This window comes from Marmota flaviventris, chromosome 9 (genome assembly GCF_047511675.1).
Source record: "Marmota flaviventris isolate mMarFla1 chromosome 9, mMarFla1.hap1, whole genome shotgun sequence".
In the NCBI taxonomy this organism is placed as follows: Eukaryota; Metazoa; Chordata; class Mammalia; order Rodentia; family Sciuridae; genus Marmota; species Marmota flaviventris.
In genome coordinates this window covers 95,501,407-95,524,077 of record NC_092506.1, presented here as the reverse complement: position 1 = coordinate 95,524,077, position 22,671 = coordinate 95,501,407, and the positions used below count along the sequence as shown (strand labels likewise).

The 22,671-nt window shown below is 33.0% G+C and overlaps 1 protein-coding gene across 1 annotated transcript in view; it reads left to right on the top strand.

The window, feature by feature from the left end:
• Arhgap20 (Rho GTPase activating protein 20) overlaps positions 1–22,671 on the top strand; it is a 125,678-nt gene that overhangs the window by 63,117 nt on the left and 39,890 nt on the right. The window contains exons 3-6 of the mRNA XM_027930743.2: positions 7,557–7,721; positions 13,231–13,380; positions 19,748–19,789; positions 20,664–20,748. Of these exons, the coding sequence (XP_027786544.1) occupies positions 7,557–7,721; positions 13,231–13,380; positions 19,748–19,789; positions 20,664–20,748 (442 nt within the window). The remainder of the gene's footprint in view (positions 1–7,556; positions 7,722–13,230; positions 13,381–19,747; positions 19,790–20,663; positions 20,749–22,671) is intronic.

Sequence of the window (22,671 nt, the reverse complement as noted above, 5' to 3'; positions counted from 1 at the left end):
TTTATGGGTGCTGATTTTATATCCTGGTACTTTGCTGAATTTGTTTAAGTTCTAGAAGCCTTCTAAAGGAGTTTTTTTAGGGGTCTTAAATATAAGATCATACCATTGACACATAGGGATAATTTGAGCTCTTCTTTTCCTATTCATATCCCTCTAATTTCTTTCTTTTGCCCAATTGCTCTGTTTTAAGGACTATGTTGATGACTAGAAGTGAAAGTGGGAATCCTTGTCTTGTTCCAGTTTTTAGAGGGAATGCTTTCAGTTTTTTGTCTTTATGATGTTGGCCTTGGCTTTAACATATGTAGCTTTTACATTGTCAAGGTATGTTCCTACTATTCTTAGTTTTTCTAGTGTTTTAAAGATAGATGGATGCTGTATTTTGTCAAATGCTTTTTCTTTGTATGCATTGAGATACTAATGTGATTTTTGTCTGTAAGTCAAGAATTTATTTGGATTTATAAACTTGATATATTTCCAGTTTTATTTAATATCTTATAAGCAAATTTTCCTAAAAATTGAATAGAGTTTTGAGCAAGTTAGCTGGTAACTTTGCAGAATCATCACTTACTTAAAATTTGATACCATCATAAACTCAAAATGAAATAATTTCTTAATAAATACCCATAAAATTATTCTTGTTACAATTACTGGATAGTTTTGTAACGCTTGTTCCAGTGGTCAGATCATCTTCCCTGGCCTTACTTAAGCATTAGAAACTCTTGTCTCCTCCTCCTCTTGGCTCCTTGGTTCTGTTCACTGGGCTGGGGGCAAGGATTCATTCTAAATTTATTAGTTTCTCTCTTTTCTGAATTCTAAAAGTTTAGAATGCCTCAGGGTTCAGCACTGAACCCATTCTCTGTCTATAATCAGCTTCCTAGGTGAACTGGTCTCTCTCCATAGTTTTAGAGTCTCCATCTTGATATCTAATAGGTGTTTCAAAGTTAACATGTCAGAAGACAAATTTCTTATCTCTATCCTACTTGCTAATATCAAGAATTAATCTAGCATCAAATCCTATTAAGCTTTAACTTTGAAATATATCCAGAATAGAACAATTTGCCACCTTCACATCTATTATCCTTTTCTAATCACTAGTCTCACTACTAAGTTACAGTGTTGCAAAAAACCTGAAATAAGTTTTCATTTAAAGAATTTTAACCAACTCATCACTATGATTTTCTTTGAAATTTTTCTTGAAGCAAACATTTATTACATGCTTATACTCTTGTCTCTCCTCAGTAACTTCACCATATAGATTCTGTCACTTCTCCATTTGAGTCGTCCCCTTGTCCTGTCTTACTCAGAACAAAAGGTGAAATTCTTTGCATGGACCTTGGCTACTTCATTTGCTATTCTGACCCAGCACTGTGAATAGCACTTTAAAGCTCTATAGACAATCATTAATACATAACAGATTAAATAAATTATTTACAGATATAGAATGATTGATGATTTAAACTTCCTTTGAATAGTTTAGCTATCTCAACATACTGAATGAATATTCTTTTATATTCAACATTTATCACCCACTAAAAGTTATTTTTATTTCTTAAATATTCAGTTTGAAGTACAACTATCAAAATAAGGATATGCTCAAAAATGTATTTCCATCCTCTAATGAGTCAATTTCAGTCAATTCATTTCTATGATTTTCTTTTCCTAAAAACGTCTTAAAGTACAATAGTTCCTCCCTTATCATGAGGGAACTACATGCAAGACCCCCAGGGGATACTTGAAAAAATGGATAGTATGGAACCCTATATATACTAGGTTTTTTTTCCTATACACACATAACTATAATATTTATAAATTAGGCAGTAAGAGATCAACAAAAATAATTAAATATAATAATTATATTGTAATAAAAGTTGTATGAAAGTGATACCTTAAAATATATTATTGTACTGTACTTAATGCTGCTTATAATGATGTGAGATGATACAGTGTGATAAGGTGAAGTGAGATGAGTAATGAAGGCATTGTAATGTAGCATTAGGCTATTACACAGTGGTTACTTGAGCACAAGCACTGTAATACAACAGTAATCAATCTGATAATGAAGACTAAATTGCTAAAGATGGGTAGTACATACAGCACAGATATGCTACACAAAGGCATGAGTCATGTCCCAGGAAGGCCAGGGTGATAAGACAGAGCACACAACTCAGAATGACGTGTAATTGAAAACTTAGGAGCTGTTTTTCTGGAATTTTCCATTTAATATTTTTGGACCAGTTAACTAAAACTGTGGATAATAGGGGACTTCTATTTTTATTATGTGATTTTTCCTCATTGTGAAATGTACTCTTAAGTATTTTGGCAGAATAGCAGTTAGTTATCTGTCACAGTTAACTCTTATCTATTAGCTATGAATCATCTAATTGAATCAAACTCATTTTATATTAACCTGAATTTTAACATTTTGCCATAAATGAGCTAGAAGTAGTAGATAGCTTAAGTCACTGCTGGGAGTATACCTCCTTGATTATTTTTCAATTTGTGGGTATATTTCTTAATTTTCTATTTAGAATTTAGACATTCTCAGTGTCACATACCTGTTGTAGTTACTCAGGAGGCTGAAGCCCAAGAATTACTAGGTCACATGAATTAAGAGATCAACATGGGCAACATAGCAAGACCTTGCCTCAAAAAGAAAACAGTTATTAGATGATATTTTTTAACGTTTGCAAACCCCTAAGTTATCAAACTACTTCTAATCAGGAAAAAGTGTTTTGTTCTTTTCAGTATGCCATTATATAATTATTACCTAAACCAGACTACTTGTTTTAGTAAGCTTTTTCACCACTGTGACTAAAAAGATCTGACAAAAATGATTTTAGAGGAGGAAAAATTTATTTTGGAACTTACAGCTTCAGAGGTCTTAGCCCATAGAAGGCCAGCGGTGTTCCTTGGGACTCCAGGTGTGGCAGACATCATTGGAAGGATGTGGTAGAGAAAAGCAGCTCAGGACATGATGTACACCAAAGTCATCCCACAAATGACCCACCTTCTCCAGCCACACCCTGTCTGCCTACAGTCACCACTCAGTTAATCTCTATCAAGTAATTAATGCACTGATGGGGTTAAGGTTCTCATAACCCAATCATTTCTATACCTTTTTGTTTTCTCATGGATAAGCTTTTGGGGGACACCTCATATCTAAATATGACACTAATTCAAAATATTGGAGTTTCTAATGAGCATATTGGTGACTTGGTTTATTGATCAGTAAACAAACTAACATATGTCTACATCTCTTTGTAATCAATGCACATGTAAATTTTCTGAAGCAGCCTTATTATATTCAGCATACAGAAATACAGAATGTTCAACCAACGCTTGAGTTTCTGATCAGAAAGTCTGGTGGGCCTGAGAATTTGCATTGTAAGTTCCCAGTTGATGCTGATACTTCTATTCAATGGACCACACCTCAAGAACAATTATATTAGAGGAGATGATAGCCAGCCATTCAAGCATTATCTCAGAGTTATCACAATAATATATGATCCTAAGACTTTTAGTATGTCCAGGAAAGATAAAACACCATGACCCATATTATTCAAACCCAATCCTACATGCCTATATTTACCACCCTGTAGTCCATTCAAAGTATTAATTCATCAAATGGATTAATTAACTGATAAAATTACAGCTTTCATAATTTAATAACTTCGCCTCATAACATTCCTGCATTGCCTAATACATGAGCTTTTGGGGGGACACTTTTTTATTCATATAACAGTATTGTTTTCACAGAGATGGTTAATGGTATCCATTATCTGTTTACCTTTCATCACCCATATTAATTTTACCTTTCAGGTACATGTTATTGTAGTTAGTCCCATGTATTAATTATAAATGGAATTTAAAGATTTTATAGTCCTTGTTTGACTACCTTACTTTAGAGATAAGGAAATTGAGGTCATCAAATTACTTGCCATATAATGCTATTTATAGAGGGACAGGGAACTTGGGTTAGGTTCTCCTTCCACAGGCCATGAAGTCCTAAACCACTGAGCTCAGTAACCATCAGTGGAGGTTACTGAGTCAATATAAAGTATTTGCCCATTTGGAAGGCTACATGGAATTTTTTAAGTACATGTTTTAAAATCATACTTGCTTTTAAGTCACTTTCACTGAAGTGCAGCATTTTTGGCTACTCTTAATACTTTGCATGTGTAAAATGAGGTATAATAAAACCTACCTTCAGGGCTGATTGTTTCTTTCTTCCTACCTTTTCTTCTTCACCAGAAATACACTATTTCTTCTCAGACACCAGGCCATTTGAGTTCTGCCTTTACCTCTCTCCTGGAAATTTTTTTTTAAAGGCCTAAATGACCAGCTGATGACTTTCTCCCAGACATCTTCTCAGACCTCAACTTTTTATTCCCCCTCTGCCAATGTCAGTACTCCAGACCACCACAGCAGGCTGTTTCTGCCAAGTTATTCACCAGCCCTTACCTTGTTCACAAGTTCTCTTTCCTTCATTTCTTCTACTTACATGTTTTCTCAGGGATGTGTCTCTGCTTTTTTATTTACTCTGTGTTTATTTCCTGGGGAATTCTAGTCATTCACATGGTTTTATTTACAAATCTTTGTATGATCACCAAATCTGTATCTCTACTTCTGGAATCTCTTCTGAATGCTAGGTGCTTGCCTGATTCCTCACTATCTACCCTACTGATAACTTCAGGGTCAGTATATTAGAAACTGAGTTCATCTCTCCTTCTCTGACCATTATAGGCTTTTTTTCTTTGTTCTTCATTTTTGTTCATCTGTACAGTGTATATAAAAGTGCAAAGAACCTAAATTACCTAAAGCAGTATTAAAAAATAAAAATATGGTAGTCTTACACTACCTAATTTCATGATCTACAGCAGAAAAACAATAAAACAGTGTGATTGATTCTAACGTAAGAATTTACAAGCAGATTAGTGCAGCAGAATAAAGAGCCTAGAAGATTAAAGTTAAATGATATATGTGCTTTATATAATTTAATTTTCAATAAATATGCTAAAGCAACTGCATCTCTACTTCTGAAATTTCTTTCAAGTACTAGGTGTTTGCCTAAAATGGAGAAAGGGAAAGTCTTGTGCAAATGATACTAAAAATGAGGAATTGTCATATAGAAAAACAAAATTAACTTGAGCCCCTACTTTATACCATGATCAAAATTAATTTGAGACAGATCATACATTTAAGAACTAAATATAATAATGTTGGTAGAATATAATATAATATTGTATTCTTGGGTAAATGGAGATTTCGTAGAAAACTTATAGAAAGTAAACACCATATGCAAAAATTGATAAACTTCATCAAAATTATAAACTTTTTGTCAGAAACATAGTTAAGACAATTTATAGGCAAAGAACAGACTAGGAGAAAATATATTCTTTTTTAAAGAGAGAGAGAGACAGAGAATTTTAATATTTATTTTTTAGTTATCAGCAGACACAACATCTTTGTTTATATGTGATGCTGAGGATTGAACCCGGGCCACACGCATGCCAGGCGAGCACGCTACCACTTGAGCCACATCCCCAGCCCGAGAAAAAATATATTCTAAAATAAATATCTGAGAAAGGACTGATATTTAGGATACACAAAAAATTCCTACATTTCAAGAATAAAAAGATGCAAACCCCATTTTTTAATGAGTAAAACATCTGATAACAGTTTACTGGGAAGATACGCAAATGGCCAGTAAGAACATGAAAGAAACTCAACATCACAGAAATGCAAATTAAAATCTTAGTGATACGTTACTATATATTCACTAGACTGACTAAAATTCAAAACACTGACAACACAACATGTAGGTAACACTGCAGAGCAACTGGAATTCTCCTGTAGTATTTCTAAGAATACAAAATGGTTTACACTTTGGGAAACAAACTGACATTTTTTCTGATATTAAAAATAGACATCTATTCTATGACCCAGTAATTCCACTCTTAGGTATTTACCCAGGAGAAATGAAAACATACATCACAAAAAAAGACCAGTGTAACATTTAGTAGCAATTTTATTCATAATGGTTAAAAACTGGAAACAGCTAGGTATTAATTAATAGGAGAATAGATAAAATCTGGTATAGTTATACATTGAATAGGATTTGTAAAATCATTTAGTGGATTATTGATAAATGTAACATGAATAAATCCCCAAAACACATTACAAGATATCTTACACAAAAGAAGATAGACTGTGCTGTCATTTTGTAAAACTTGAGAACAGTTACAACTAATCTTCAGTTGGGGGGAAGAATCAGAATAGTGGTTTTGTCTGGAGTGGTGGAGTCGGGATTGACTGGTTTGTAAGTAGTTTGAAGGATTGATTTTTAGTCAGCTAAAAAGATATGTCCATGGGCCAGACACAGTGACACATGCCTATAATTACAGCAACCCAGGAAGCTGAAATAGGAGGATTTCAAGTTCAAGGCCATCCTCAGAAACTTAGTGCAACTTGTTTCAAAATAAAAAGGATTGAGGATGTAGCTCAATGGCAGAGTACCAGTAGGTTCATTTCCCAGTACCAAAGTATGATCAGGGAACATGGGACAGGCTTGCATAAGAAAGGAAGTTCATCACAGAATGAGATTGTCTAGAGACTTATGGCAAGAAATCATTATCCAGAAAGAAAGGAGGACAAGGGAATTCATGGGGAAGAAGAGGATTAGAGAGGTTGTCTCTGGAGATTAGTTATTCAGGTGATGTTAATAGCTTGGAAGGGATCAGAGAGCTCAAGAGTAGTAGCAACTTAGGGTCTTATAACCACAAACTCTGTTACATTGTCCAGCAAACACTGGCTATACAGAGCAGGCAGGCTAGTAGTGGCTAAAAATTTTCTCATTTTAAACTGTTTTTGAAATAATCAAGTACGTAGAAATTTGGATTTGGCATTAATGAGCATTTGAGCAAGTTGGCCTCAACCTGCAGTAAAGAAATAAATAACCCAAGGGTCAATACATGGAGGCCATTCTGGGCTAATTTATATAATAATTGACAAAGAACTAAAGGGAAATTTTTGGAGTGATAGTTTCATTTACCATGATAGGAATTTAGGTTACACAAGTGAATTCATTTGTCAGAATATATACTTGGTTTATACATTTGTGCATTTCAATGGATAAGTTTTATAGCAAGAGAAAAATTCCAAATAAATATTGAGCCTCTAATTAGTGATATGCATGCTGAAGTATGTAGGGGGGTATGAACTGCTTTATGCAGTTAACACTGACATGCCAAAATAAAATGATTAAATGAATAAATAGTTGGATTAGGCGTATAATGATAAAATCAAGGTTGAAGTTTACTTGTGTTTATTGTAAAACTATTTCAACTTTTCTTTATGTTTCAAAATGTTTTGATGAAGTATTAAAGTTTTCTGTGTGGAGAATAGGCTGGGGGACCATTGAGAACACTATGCCATTGCATGAAAAAAATATTTCACTGTTTTATATTTCTTGACCAACTATAAGTTTTATTTTCATAAAACTTAGTCCTGTAGTTGATCATTTGACTAACTTATCTGTGTCATGTAATCTGTTACAGGGAAAGTCCTTCTGCTAGTGTTGACACATGTGCATTTCTGTCATCATTTATGTGCTCCAGTAGGACTCTGCTAATTGATGGTCGGGCAGAACTCAAAAGAGGCCTGCAGAGGCAGGAGAGGCATCTTTTTCTATTCAATGATCTGTTTGTTGTGGCCAAAATCAAGTAAGTATATTGCATACTCTGTCCCACATATAATTATACAATTGCATTTCCACTAACATACCCTTTCTATTCTGTGCTTACAGTAAGAATATCTGGTCTCTATTACCATAGCTAATATATGAAGTGAGTTTTATGTTTGTTTTGTTTCTGAAAAAAAGTTTCCATTGTTTCTTCATTAAAAATATGTTCATTTAGGTCCTATTTGTGCCACACCCTGAATAAATATAGAAGACACAGTGAAGAATGTGGTGGGTATTGTCCCTTTTGAAGCTTACATTCTAATGTGAGAGCTTATATTTTTATATGTATGAGGGGAATTACAAATTATGATTAGTACTGTGAAGAAAATAGGATAGGTTTGGATTCCTTTCCACGTGAGCCTTTCCACAGTGCTACTCATAATATGGTCAGTTGCCTACTTTAGGGTGAAAGATCTTTTGGAAGTGATGTACCATCATTTATAATGTATGCTACTAGCAACATAGACCAACCTTAGTGTAGTAGATATGGCAACTATATGAGGGTGTATCAAGAAGCAGGGAGGTTTGGAACCATGAAGGATATAAGGAGTTTGATTTTCTTCTGCAGTCATAATGTGATATTTTTTATATATTTGCTCATGTTAGGTTGGAAGGCAGGCAAGAGTGGAAGCAAATAGACTAGACAGAGGTTATTGTAGTCCTAATGAGAGATAATGAGGACATTATCTCTGGAGATGACAGTTAAGGATACAACATTTCAAGTATGCCTTAGAGGTACCCAAGAGAACTCATCTATTGCTCAATGCTACATGCCAGTGCAATTAACACCTAGCCTAAAAGGTGGTAGCTGCTACTTCCTCCATCCCTCATTCTTATGAGTTGTGAAACATCATGAGAAACAAATGGCATTTTAATAAATCAATTATCAACAGAGATTTTTAGTCACTAGAGAATAGTAAACACTTTATTTTTACTACCAATACTTTAACACCTAAGTTATGCTATGTCATAAATAAGGCATGGTAGAGAAGTATTTAATTTGGCAAAACATTATATTTCATTGGAGTGGTATTAACAATGAAAAATAGCATGGATCTTATTGTATGTTGGATATTATTACAAATACTTTAATCTTTATAACTACCCTGAGATATTACTTTCCTCATTTTACAAAGCAATTTATATAGTCAGAGAAGCTAAGTGACTTTCCTAGTATTAAAAATTTAGTAATTAGTTGAGACCACATTTGAACATAGGTCTATTTTATTTCAAAGTCCATCTTTGAACCAGTGTATTTTTCTGAATTTGCTAGAAGATTTTCCAACTGTGTAGTTGTTTCATAATTAGTCTTTCCTTTGTGATGAGTTAAATGCTCCAGCTAAACACCTATCTAGTAAAAAAAAAAAATGGTATATAAGGTTTACTGAACTGTTCAAATATTTTTTAAAAACTCAAAGCAAAAATAAAGATAAGACTTTCAGAATGTTTTAAATAGAAGTAATGCCTATAGCTTTGGAAATGAATATGATGTTATGAGTAATATAGAGAAAGAAAAGTCTCCTTATCCAACCTTTGCACTAGGTACACTTGATTCTATTCAAAGAAAAACAAATCATTTTTTAAATGTAGATTAGCTATCATGCCTTTATTTAAATTTAATTAGATGATTCTATATGCTAGGTATTACAATAGGAGAATCACAGAGGTATAATTTAATTTTCCTAATAATTCCCCAACCTAAGAGTTGTTTTAGATATCAAACACTGAAGCTCAGGAAGGTTTGTCACATACTAGGAGTTCTCACAGCTGGGATTTGAATGTAGGCCTTAATTCTAGCAGCTAGTTCCTTCTACTTGACCACGTTGTACTTATTAGGTGCCTGACCTGTGCTTAACCTGTAAGCAGATATCAAAAACCTAAAATAACCAAATTTTTTAACTCTGGGGTCCCAGAGATATTTATTTGTAACATACTTGTTAGGAAGGAATGCATTTTCCTGTGCCTTTCTTGGATTATTATTCTCTTAGAAATTATGATAATGTTCAGAGAAGGGGACCTTTGTTTTCTTACCTGAAGTTATCTATTGTTGTATTGCATACATTTAAATGGTTTTATGTATCTTATGTTTTGCTAAAAGCCTATTAGTTTCTTTTCTATTAGAAAATCACTATTCTTAGATACATTGGCAAAATCTATGTCCATCATCTACTTCTATAGCTGAGTTTTTATTTTTTTAAATATTTTTTAATTGTAGATGAACACAATACCTTTATTTATTTATGTTTATGTGGTGCTGAGGATTAAACCTAGTGCCTCACAGATGCCAGACAAGTGTGCTACCACTGAGCTACAATAAAAAAAAAAAAAAAACTGGGCTGGGGTTGTAACTCAGTTGGTAGAGTGCTTGCCTATGTGTGAGGGTTTGATTCTCAGCACTGCATATAAATAAATAAAAATATTAAGTCCATTGACAACTAAAAAATTTTTTTTAAAAAACCTTTCTCATGTAAGGTTTATACCATGTTTTATCTACATACTGCTTTCAAGATGACTCTGTGGGTTCACTTAAATGTTTTTATGAAGTAACAAACTATCAGTTAATTTAAATGCTGTTATTTAAGAGATTTGGTTCATAAAAAATTATTGTATTTTACATATCCATTAGAGTTTTTTAAAAGCATGAGTTATCTTAAGTTATTTCATTTTTTAGCAGAACCCAATACCCTTGAAACACAGCATAGATATTTGAGGAAATAATTATTATTATGGAATCCTGCCACCTTGAAAATATTTTATCCACAATTTTTCAGGAAATTACTTATATGATTATTTCCCATAGCAAACATGAAGATGTATTCACAAATCCATTTTAATATGAATTTAATTTTTTTCTAAAATAATCAGCACCAGGAAGAAATATCCCCCTGTAATGCCAAACATATGTCTGTCCTATCACCTCTCATTCTTGGATGAAGGATTAGGTGGTACCCTGGATCATTTAATTTGTTGAAATAATCTGAGACTAGAACTTAGTATTTGATGCTTTGTACTTTTGTTTAAAGGGAGACCTTGGGTTCCATATTAGTTCATCTTTAGGCTTTATTTGAAAACTTATTTCAGTCATTAGGTTGAGCTTATAGAAATAAATGCAAGTGGGATAAATTATTTCTCAGCTGCCACTTACTTATTTAATCACACTAGGTGAATTTTAGTAAGTAAATTGGAGAGTTTAAGTGCTTTCTTTTATTTGCTGAAGTATTATATGTGTTCCATTTTGTGCTGGATGTTGTGATAATATTAGCAGAGAATTATTTTGAGGTTATTGTCATTTTTATACAAAATTAGAACAAGTATTAAAGCCAAATGGACCCTAAAATCCATTTTTAAAAATTCACTAGAAAGATAAATAAGTTATTTTTCTAATAAAATTGTGGCTTTTCATTTTTAAAAACAGGATGTGTTTACAAACATGAAAATATTTACAAGGAGGAGGATGTTCTGTTAATAGCCATAAAACAACCATGCGTAATTTTTAGAAAAGAAATGACCTCACACACACTTAAGCTATCTCTCCCTTTCATTTCTTAATCAAATGATAAACCATGAGTTCTGTTTAGATAAAAGGATATTTAACAAAAGTCTTGATTATTGATTCATTATCACTAAAATTACCATTAGATAGTTATAGACTATATCATGATTTTATCCCAAAATATGACTATAACACATCTATATTTTATAATGAGGGGAGAATCTTCATAGAAACCTGTGTATTTTAAAACTTCACTGGAATTCATTCCAGTATAAAAGTCAGAGGGTAGGAAAACAAGGTATGCTTGCCATCTTAATTTTATAGTAATAGAGAAATAAGGAATTGATTTGAGAGGGTTGTTTTGTGTTTTCAGCCAGTTACTATTAGATTTAGACTTTTATCAAAATGGTACTAAGGGAGATAATAAATAATACTTCAGGAGCCAGTTCAAGTTGGATTCAGATTAATTTTTGTAGTCTAATACTGTTAGAGATTGAGAATGAAAAATTGGAAGAAGAACACTATGATGCCAGTACCAACCATTTCAATATAAAGCTTTATTGGAAGACTTGTTTTAAATACTTACAAGCTAATCCCTTCAGCTTTATATCCATAAATGTTTGTGAGATTCGTCTCCTATCACTATAATTAGCACACACAGTCTCATCAGAAAGCCTTGTATCTTTGGAAAGACCAAAAAAAAAAAAAAAAAAAAAGTAGGCCAAAGAGAGAAAAGCTATAGGAAATTTAATGGAAAGATTCTCACATCCATGTTCAGTTTTAAGGCTTTTCATAGATGCATTATGTTTAACAGCATAAATATAAATATGCTTGGGAATGATTAAATGATTGCCATTAAAATAAGATTGTGTCTGTAATCAGATCTGTTTTTATAAAAATTAAAGATTCATAGCAGTGGGTTGAAAATATTTAAAGAAGCCATTAATCTCAAATCACAAAGGTATTGTACCCAAAGGGAAGCATAAATGAGGCTTAGAATTTAGGTTAGTCTTTATGTATAGTTCCTGCAATCCATTTTCATTTTATAAATCCCACCAAAGAGTTATAGCTTTAAATATTCCATATATTAGAGAAGTTTTAGAACCATTCCATATAAAGTATTTTTTATTTCATTTTAACTTTTAGTATTTACACAAATGGTTCTGGATGCTAGAAAGTTCTAAGTTTCCTGGGGCTTTCTTTATCCTTCTCAGTGCTTTCCAACTACTTAAGTCTCAGATCTATCATGAGTATTAAATCTATCAATTAAGTCAAAAGATATGGTGGTATCCGAGGTCTAAGGGAGATACAATTGAAATTATCTAAAAGCAGTTTTACTGGTGACTTAAAATAGGTCATCTTCTAGGTTCCCAGAGATGAGTGTTAACTGTGTCAACTTCATTCTTTTTTCTTTTCTAGTGTAGGTTCTGATTTTAGCCTATATTTATTCAGTTTTGCCAGATTATAAAGGAAAATGGTTAAGCAGAATCATAAGTGAGGAAATTTAAAACAACCTACACTTTTAAAGACTAGAAAGTCTTCCAGCCATTTAGTTAAAAATTACTCTAATTCCAGGTTCTTATGTGCCATAATTGTATAAACATTTTTATAAATCACCAGCCACTCAAATCTTTTTTTAAAGTAAGCAAGATACAAATAATAAATGAACTAATTTTGGTAATAGCAGTACATTTAAATTAGGGTTTTGATCCAAATACAACACTTAACATATAGAAAAATGAAGTAGCTAGTTTAAAAAGAAAAAAATATATTAAAAATACACCTACTAAATGTATCACCAGATATTTCAAAGCCTGTTTCATGGGCCTAGGTAGCTAAGCATGTCAAGTTCACTGTGCTAAGTGCTAAAGATAAAAACAATAAGACATTCTTTGCCTGTGATAAGTAGAAATGTCCTCTTATAACAAGTACAGAAGCTCCTGTGAAATTTGAAGAAAATAATGAGAAGTCCTGTTTTATTTTTTTCTCTCTCTAGATATAATAATAACTTTAAGATAAAAAATAAAATTAAATTAACTGATATGTGGACAGCAAGCTGTGTGGATGAAGTGGGAGAAGGTAACACCAATGCCATGAAATCCTTTGTCCTGGGCTGGCCCACAGTGAACTTTGTGGCCACTTTCAGGTAAGAACCGTCTCACTGTCCTATTTTTGCCTGGCTTAGCTACTGTAATGATGTCTAGGATGACAGAAACAATTTAATCATTTTGTTGCCTGGATTTTTAAAGGAAAATATTTTATTCTGATTGTTTAGTCAATGTCTTTGGTGACACAAACATCCAACAAAAATACTTCTTCTGTGTCTTGTGTTTTACCTAACGACCTTTTGATTACAACATATGAAAATTATAAATACCAGAAACTCTTAGAGTGATTTCACCAGTGATTTTTAAAGGGGTTTTACTGAAACAAATGGAAAGAAAGGAACTTCCAGGAATGGGAAGTGGAATAAGAGAGTCAGATTTTTAGGAAGCTCCTAGGTCCAATATCTCTTTTCCCTAGGGTCTAGTTGTTTGATGCATTTCAAAAGCTCAATATGTATAAACAATCTTTCAAACCACTGAAACAGATCTTCACAGAACAGAATCAAATTTTATAAAATAGTACAATTAAGTTTGAATATGGGTTTGTACTCCCAGATTTTGTAAGGGAATGGTATGTTTATTATACAAATAAAAATGATATAATGAAATACTGAGTTTCTTGAATCGTGTGTCTGGTTTTGATTTGTTATCTGTAAAGATGTGACAAATTAGTTTCCCGAGACTCATTCCTAGGTAGGGATGGGGTGGTTGGAGAATATATAGCATACAGAATTTTTGTCCTCCTATCCTGAACATGCTTAGTGGGTACTTTTTAGTTCAAGGTGAATATACCAAAACTCTCACACCCATGATATTCAGTGGTTGCACCTCAACTCCAATGTTTATTTTACACTGAGAGATATTGTTCATCAAATGTATATGAGGATTTTCATTCTTTTTCTCTTCCCACTACTAGCAAACTACTTGGGCATCATCCTGAATCCAGATTGCTAAAAATTTCCAAGCTGTTGTTCTTCTAATAAAGGATAGGCATGCCATTAAATTCTGTTATGCACTATTGGCCTACCACAGATTTTAAGAACTTATTTGGAAGAAGCATGTGTTTGTATCATTCTCTGCATATCTTCTTTCCCATGACAGATTTCTGTAGATACTATCATTTTCTATTGTTTAATCTCTTTGGAGTTAAAAGTTAAAAAGAGAAATTTCAAGTAAGGAGTATCTACATGATGTTTTTAATCAAATAATTTTCATTAAACTTCATTTTAAGAAGGGAGAATGTGAAAACATGTTTTATATGTACTGTGTTCTCAAACTATGGTTCTTTTACCAAGTGACAAAGATTAGCATCACCAGTGGTATTATGTGGATGTCATGTACCCCTTAATATAATAATGTAAAAGAAGAATAATTTACCTCTGTGGTATTCTCCCCTCCCACCCAAAACCCATAACCCTAATCTTATGAGGAAACCTCCAACAACCACAAATTGAGGAAGGTTTTAATAGTATACCTGACCAGTTCTTCTCAAAATAGTCAAGGTCAGAAACAGGAAAGATAGAGAAGTTTGCCTAGACCATTCACTAACAAGACATAAGAACTAAATGTAATAAATTGGCTCCAGAACAGAAAAAGGTCCCTAATTAAAAGAAAAAAACTGGTAACATCTGAATAAAGTCAAAGTCAAGAGTTTAGCTTATAGTAGGTACCAATATTTCTTAGCTTTGACAAATGGGCCATGATAATGTAAGAAGATAACATTCCAGGAAACTGAATCTGGGTGAGAAGTATACAAGTACTCTTATATATATGTAACTTTTCTGTATATCTAAAATTATTTCAAAATTAAGTTTATTTAAAAAGAAGTGTTGAGGAGTTCTACCTCCAGTATGGCAGAGTGAGATCTTAACAGACTGACCACCCTACAGATAACTGTAAAATCTGAACAAAGTACAAACAACAACAACTACCTAAGGGTTCTGGAGAGTGGACAAAACTTGGGAGATTTTGGAGAGGAATTGAAACTTCAAAGAAGCCACCAACACTCGGTGAGTTTCCCACTTTTAAGGCTTTAGTCTAGGGCATGCTGCACTCACACTGTGATGCAGGGTAGCTAAAACTTACAAAACCCCACGATCTTTTGCCTGAAGAAGCAGAGTACAGAGTCTAAGTCAGTACAACTAATGAAAAGTGAGTGAAAAATGGGGTGTGAGGGGACTCAAAAAGAAGCATGTCAGAAAAAGAAAGCTCCACATTCTGTGTACAGATGCCCTCCAAGCATCTAGCCAATTGCTGGACCCTACATGCATGGGATACATAGAGAGCAGCTTGAAACTAAAAGAATTGAACTGAGCTGCTGATCATCACAGGTGGGATAGAGCTTGTAACTTAACCTGATCAAATTAATTATCTGCTAAAACAGAAATATCAACACTGTTTTGAAAATAGAATAGAAGGCAATCTCTGAAACAAAGCATTCATAATATCCAGAATCCAATCTAAAATTCCTTGACATATAAATAACAAGGAATGAGAAAAAAATAATCAAAAAGCCAACTTTTAGATGGACCCATATATTAAATTACCAGAAAAGAACTTAGCACCTTAGCATGGTAGGTAAATAAAGAATCCAGTTGACAGTAATGAAAAGATAAGAAATCTTGGCAGAGAGATAGGAAATATTTTTAAAGGGTCAAATGAAAAAATCTGAAATTAAAAACTATAACATCTTAGGCTGGGGTTGTGGCTCAGTGATAGAGCACTTGCCTCGCACATGTGAGGGCCTAGGTTCAATTCTCAGCACCACATATAAATAAATAAAATGTTGAAAACTAAAAAAATGTTAAAAGAAAAAAAATTTAAAAACTATAAAATCTTAAATAAAAATCTTCTGTATGGCCTTACTTAAGAATGGAAATGACAGTCAGTGAATTTGAAGATGCATCAATTCAAATTGTACAATATGAAGATCAGAGAAACCAAAACTTTTTTTAAAAAATGGAAAATGTATCAGGGACTTGTGGGATGGCATAAAATGGTATAATATACAAGTAATTGGAATTGCAGAAAGAGGAAAGAGAAGGAATGGAGAAGAAATACTTGAAGAAATAATGGTTAAAAACCTCCCAAATTTGGTAAAAGACTAAATGTACAGATTTCTTAAGTTCAGTGAACTCCAGAGTACATAAGTACAGAGCACAGAAGAAAACTACATCTTGTCATTATAGACAAACGACTATAAATCATATCTGAGAAAGTACTCAGAAAATCTTGAAAGTAGTCAGAGAAAAACAATATATTACATATGGAGAATAACAATTTGAATTATTGTAGACTTTTCATTAGAAACTATGGAGGTCAGAGGATAGTTAAAAAACAACTTCAAGTGTTGAATTTTTCAGTCTTTCATGTATTGGAAGAGAAAACTTTAACCTAGTATATAATATCCAGCAAAAATATTCCTCAAAAGTGATAGTAAAATATTCTTTAACCATAAAAATTTATTGCCAGCAGACCTTCTCTACAAAAAAAAAAATGAAGTTTTTCAGGCTGAAGTGATATTATATCAGAGGGAAGCTTGGATCTTTAAGTGATATTATATCAGAGGGAAGTTTGGATCTTTAAATATATACCATATATTTACATATTTCTACATGCACACATACTTACTAAATATTAAGGAGACTCTAGGCTATGATCAGTTTTAAATACCATTAGACTAGTAGCTCAAGAAGCAATCACTTGGGCTCAGTTACTACACTATCTATAATGAAACAAAAACTAAAAACTTACAGCTTTGAAATTTAATACTTGACAACTGCCTAAATCTATGAGAATTTCTTAGTTAGGTCAAACTGGGAGAAACAATGTGAACTTCCCATACTTTGGGGAACACGATAAACAACTGTTAAAAAGGACTAAAAGGAATTTCAAGTCTCTATCAGCCTTCATATTCTATTAACAAACCTAGTACCTAAGCCAGGCTCAGTAGAGCACTCCTGTAATCCCAGGACTTGGGAGACTGAGACAGGATGATTGCAAGTTTGAGGCAGCCTCAGAAATTTAGTGAGGACCTGAACAATTTATCAAGACCCTGTCTCAAAGTTGAAAAAATAAAAAGAACATAGGATGTAGCTCAGTGGTAAAGTGCCCCTGGGTTCAACCCCCTTTACAAAACAAACAAACAGAAAAACACCCTAGGATCTATGCCTACCAGAAAAAATGATGCTTATTTTAAAGGAAATACTTAAATCTGACAATGATTTATCTATAATAGGAATCAGAGTAATATTTTAACTGAAGTATGAGTCTTAGACTATAATGTAGTCATAGACTACAAACTCGTGTTCGGGTTTATTTATAGATCAAATTAAAACTCACTTTAAGTTCACATGTTGACATGCTGGTAGAAAACAAAACTTTTTTCTTAAGGTGAAACCAGAATACAGGAGATTTTTGAGATGCCTCCAAAACAGTTGAAAGCCACCTCTAACTTTCAATTTATTGTAATCATTGCTAACATCATCTTTTTGCTATGCCCATAGTTGTTGCTTTACATCCAGAGATGTTCCAGCAAGTACAGTAAGGTATCTTTGCTGATGCAAATTCCTTCGTGTGTAGGACTCAGCCTCCCTAGTTGTTCCTTAAAACAATTTCTTCGAGTTCTTTCTGTTTTCTTAGGGCATCTGAACTGACATCTGGTTCCCACCTCACACTGAGGGATGATAGATCTCCATCCCCTCCATAATTTGAGAGAATCTTGCAATCTGTCTTGACCTTTTTCTTACCTCCACTACTATATTCTTCTCCTTTGGATCTTATTGTCTTTTTTAATGTTCTTAGGTGTTTATGAAACTCTGAGATAACCATTGATTTTGGAGTACTGAGGACTTGTGTCCTGTAGAAATGACTAGGATAAAGAATTCCAGAAGAAAGGGGAGTTCTGGATTCTTGTATAGAGCAAGGGGGAAAGGCAAAACAACACAAAATTAAACAAATCAATCTCCATAAATTAACCTGACACGTTCATAATTAGTTTATTTTGCTATCTATTCAAACAATGAACACTATATTGCAATAATAATGATGGTTCTAAAACTACATGCAGTTAATACGTTTACTTTTTTTATTGGTATGGTTAACTCTTCTATGCAACTGGAAAGTAAGATAGTGGAGGTTAGTGGCTAAAAAGGAGCAGAGGATTTTCCAAGGTTATTTTCTGTTTTATAATCTGAGTGCTGGTTACATGGATGTATTCAATTCATAAAATTTCTCAAGCTGTACACTTAAAAGCTATGCTGTTTTCTCTATATATTTGTCAGTTAAAAGTTTTTTTTAAAAAAGTATCTTAAATGTGCTATTTTCTTTCACTGCTTTGAAAAAGTTAATGAGCCCAAAGAAAACATCTAGTCTATTTTTCAACACAGATTTTTGATAGATAAATAAATAAATATTTGACATAAATGAAACTAGAAAATCTGTTTTAGAAAAGAAAATATACCAGGAAGTAATAAGAAACTGTTAAAGATAGAAACTGTGTGGCTGGTGGTAAAAAAAAATCGTTGACCAATTCTGAAAGATCATTTATGAAGAAAAATATTAAGCAACAAAGTTTGAAATAAATTACAAATATTTATGAAGTACATTTTCCTGAAATAAGAAAATTTTTCCAATTTCTCTAAAAATTGGAAATATGATTTTTAAGGCTGTGAGAGATAACACTTTGGAAAAATAAACTTGAAATTATTTTTAACTTTGTGAATTAAATGCAACATTCGCATCAAAAAATTATTAATAGTAATTTAGTTGTGAATAAATTCACATTGATCAAAAGGTTATAGTAAGTAGTAAGTTTTCTATAAACTAATTTCTTAAATTACAGTTTTTCTCTATGTATATAAAAGAAAACAATGCTTCTTTTCCTGATAAAGAACTGGTTTCTGGGCCAAGACATGTTTATCCATATGCCAAATTTCTCTTTCATCTCAATATTTAGCATACTTTCTATCTATTATGATACTTATAACTGATTAAACACTGAGTGAGAATGATTAATCCAGTTTTATATGTGTAGGAACTGAGGATTAGGATAAGTACCTTGCCCATGATTATCATCTAGATTGCATATAATTTGGAAACCAGTTGTTTGGATTACAAATCAAGTACTCTTTTCACTACAAGACCTACTTTTCATGGGTATAATATCTCTTGTAAAAGACCAGTAAAGTATAAAAAGGGGTCTATCTTGGATCCATCCAAAAGAATTTAACAAACCTACAAGGGCATTTCAGGGTCTTCCAGGACAAAATTATGCTGGTTTGCAGCTTACATGTATAACTTCTTCAGTAACAACAGGCTTGTTGATATTTTCATCTGGATTGGCAGCCTCAAAAATGTTAGCATAATTATTTTATGTGGTTTAATTTTTCTCTCCCATTTTCTTTGCAGTTCTCCAGAACAGAAGGACAAATGGCTCTCACTTCTTCAGAGGTATTTTTTAAGTATACTTATTTTTAATCTTTAGCCTATAGAAATTGAATTAAAACATATTCTTCAGAAATGTGCCCCAAACTCTTCCCCTTAGTATAAATTGTTCATTTGCCCTCAAAATAAATTCTCATTTAGACCACCCACTACTCCTTGCTAAAAATAATTCCTTCTCATTACAGTGTTTCTTCTTTCTAGGAAGGAGAACACTGAAGTCCAAATAGATCATTTTAGACAAAAATTAGTAATCTTTTCCATCTCTTGCTGTTGTCTCCAAGCTGCTACCAATTGGAGATAATTTTCTCCAAAATATGTATTGTTTCCAAAAATGCAAGGATTTCTGTGGAGCTCCACAAAAATCAGTTATGCCTACCATTGAGCATACAGACTAACATGGTCAACTTAAGCTCATTGGTTAGAACCCATAGTCCTTTCCTTGTTACTTCTTTTTTCCCTCTCCCTAAGCAGTGAGATAACCAAGATTTATACTCCACTGGAGAATGAAATGAGAAGTAAAAAACCATTTGCTTTGGTTTGACTTAGTAAAATGTTATGTATATTCTTGTACCAGACCTTTTCAGAGAAGACAAGGAGGCTTTAAAGATAAAAATGTCATCCAGAGGTGCCTGAACTTGATTATACTTCTCAATCCTCACTTGACATGGATTTTTTTTCCATGCCCATGCCTAATGTCTTGCAATCTTTTGTATTTATCTTTCAACCCATAATGTAATCTGACTTTGCTGAGTCTTTCAAGTGTCTTTTTAAGAGTAGCATGTAAATAAATTGAAAATATTAGTAAAAATAAATTAAAAAACAAGCCATTAGTGAATACCATCTGACTCTGTCATTTTGGATTGTCATTGCATTTGATTAGATACATCAATCTAGAGAAAGAAAAGGACTATCCGAAGAGTATTCCCCTCAAAATCTTCGCCAAAGACATTGGGAACTGTGCTTATGTAAGTGTTCTAAGTGAGAAAATTAAATTCCAAGTCTATGTATAAGGCAGAAAACTCCATGGTTAAAAAGAGACAGGCAGGCAGGTAATGTACATACTATAGAAGGTAGGTGTCTGGAAATAGCATATAAAGGAAGATGCTTTCTCCTGGGTTTGTGTCTTTGTATGTATGAGAAGTAAAGACTCAAGAAAAGGAAACAAGGAATTTGTATTAACTACAGTACTTAACATTTAAGCTTGTAAAGAATACTGTTTGTCAGATGTCTCTTCTTCCTCTGTCATATTTCTCTGAGATCTTTTCAGTAGCAGCTGCAGAGATTTGTAGTAAAATTATTTCCATAAGGAAGTATTTCCTTATTAGTATTAAGCAGGTTTTCTTTAAACTTGTCACTTCTTCAACTTAAAATAATTTTTAAAGCTTATTCTTTGAGTTTCTAGAAATTGAATCCCTCAAGTTAAAAAGTGGATGGTCTGGGAGAAATTAGATTTTTAAGGAATTGGCATGCTTCTACCTCATAATGTTTATCATATTGTTAAATGTTTAGTTTTTAACCCATGTTCCTATGTGTAATTTGTTGACTGAAATTATAGTACAAGAGCCAAAATGTTATCAATGATAAACAAGATAAAAACATATATTTTTATGATACTATGGATTGTCATATTTCACACTTCTGACCAAAAGCAAAAGTTATGCCAGCTGGGCCATGGCAGTGGCACATGCCTGTAATCCCAGTGGTTTAGGAGGCTGAGGCAGGAGGATTGTGAGTTCAAAGCCAGCCTATTTTGTATTTTATTCAAAATAAATAAGATCCTGTCACTGAATAATACAAAATAGGGCTGGGGATGTGGCTCAGTGGTTGAATGCCCTGAATTCTGAATTCAATCCCCAGTATCCCCGCCACCCCGCAAAAAAAAAAAAATGCAAACATTCTGACCAATTCCTGAGGTGTAGATATCATGGGAAATTTTTTTTTTTAACATTTTATGTATGGAAGGTATATGCTTGAGAAAGAACCAATTCCCAGTCATTTTGACAAAAGATGTGATCAAGGTGGGGTGCTCTGCTTCTATCACTAGGACCATGGATAAATCAAGAATGAAGTGAGGACAACTCTTTGGTTCTCTGAAGTAGATTTTATGGAAAGAGTTTCTTTGAGAGAGCCCTACTTCAGGGAAGAATGATTCCCCCAACAAGGGCTTTGTTTTTTAATCCATCCTTTATCTTTAGTGATACACAACCTGTCAGCTAATATGGAATGGAATACCCATATTTTCAGTTTTTTTCTCTTTTGTTATTTGTTTATACCCAATGAGCTCTTTCTTCTGAAACTAATTTGTTTTCTTTCCCATAAAGGTATGTAGACAAAAATACATTTCCTGTAATTACTGTTTTGAAAATATATGCCTAATGTTAAGAAAAATTATCTTAGAAACAGGATAGATTCTTCACTATACAAAAGACAACATGAGTTTCTTTAAACTGAAGGGGAGCTCTTTCAGATGTTTAAAAAAAAAAAAAAAGCCAGATGCCCTTTCTGAAATGGTACTTCAAGTTTAAGCCTGGCATGTAACATTCCTATGCTCTTGTGGTGGAAAACAGATTCTGGATTGGGTACTTCAGGACCTCCCTGTTGGATTGTGAGACACCGTAGACATTTTTGCATAATCCTTGGAGCTACTAGGAGTTTTTATTTGGTTAATTTTTTGTTTGTTTCAGGAATTGAACCCAAGAGCGCTTAACCACTGAGCCACATCCTAGTATTTTATTTTGAAACAGGATCTCACTAAATTGCTTAGGGCCTCACTGAGTTGCTAAGGCTAACCTTGATCTTTGAGCTGTTGGGTTTAGCAAGGAACACTTTTTTAAAATCAATGCATTTAAAATGCTTTTATTTAAAAACTGAAATTTAATAACAACTTT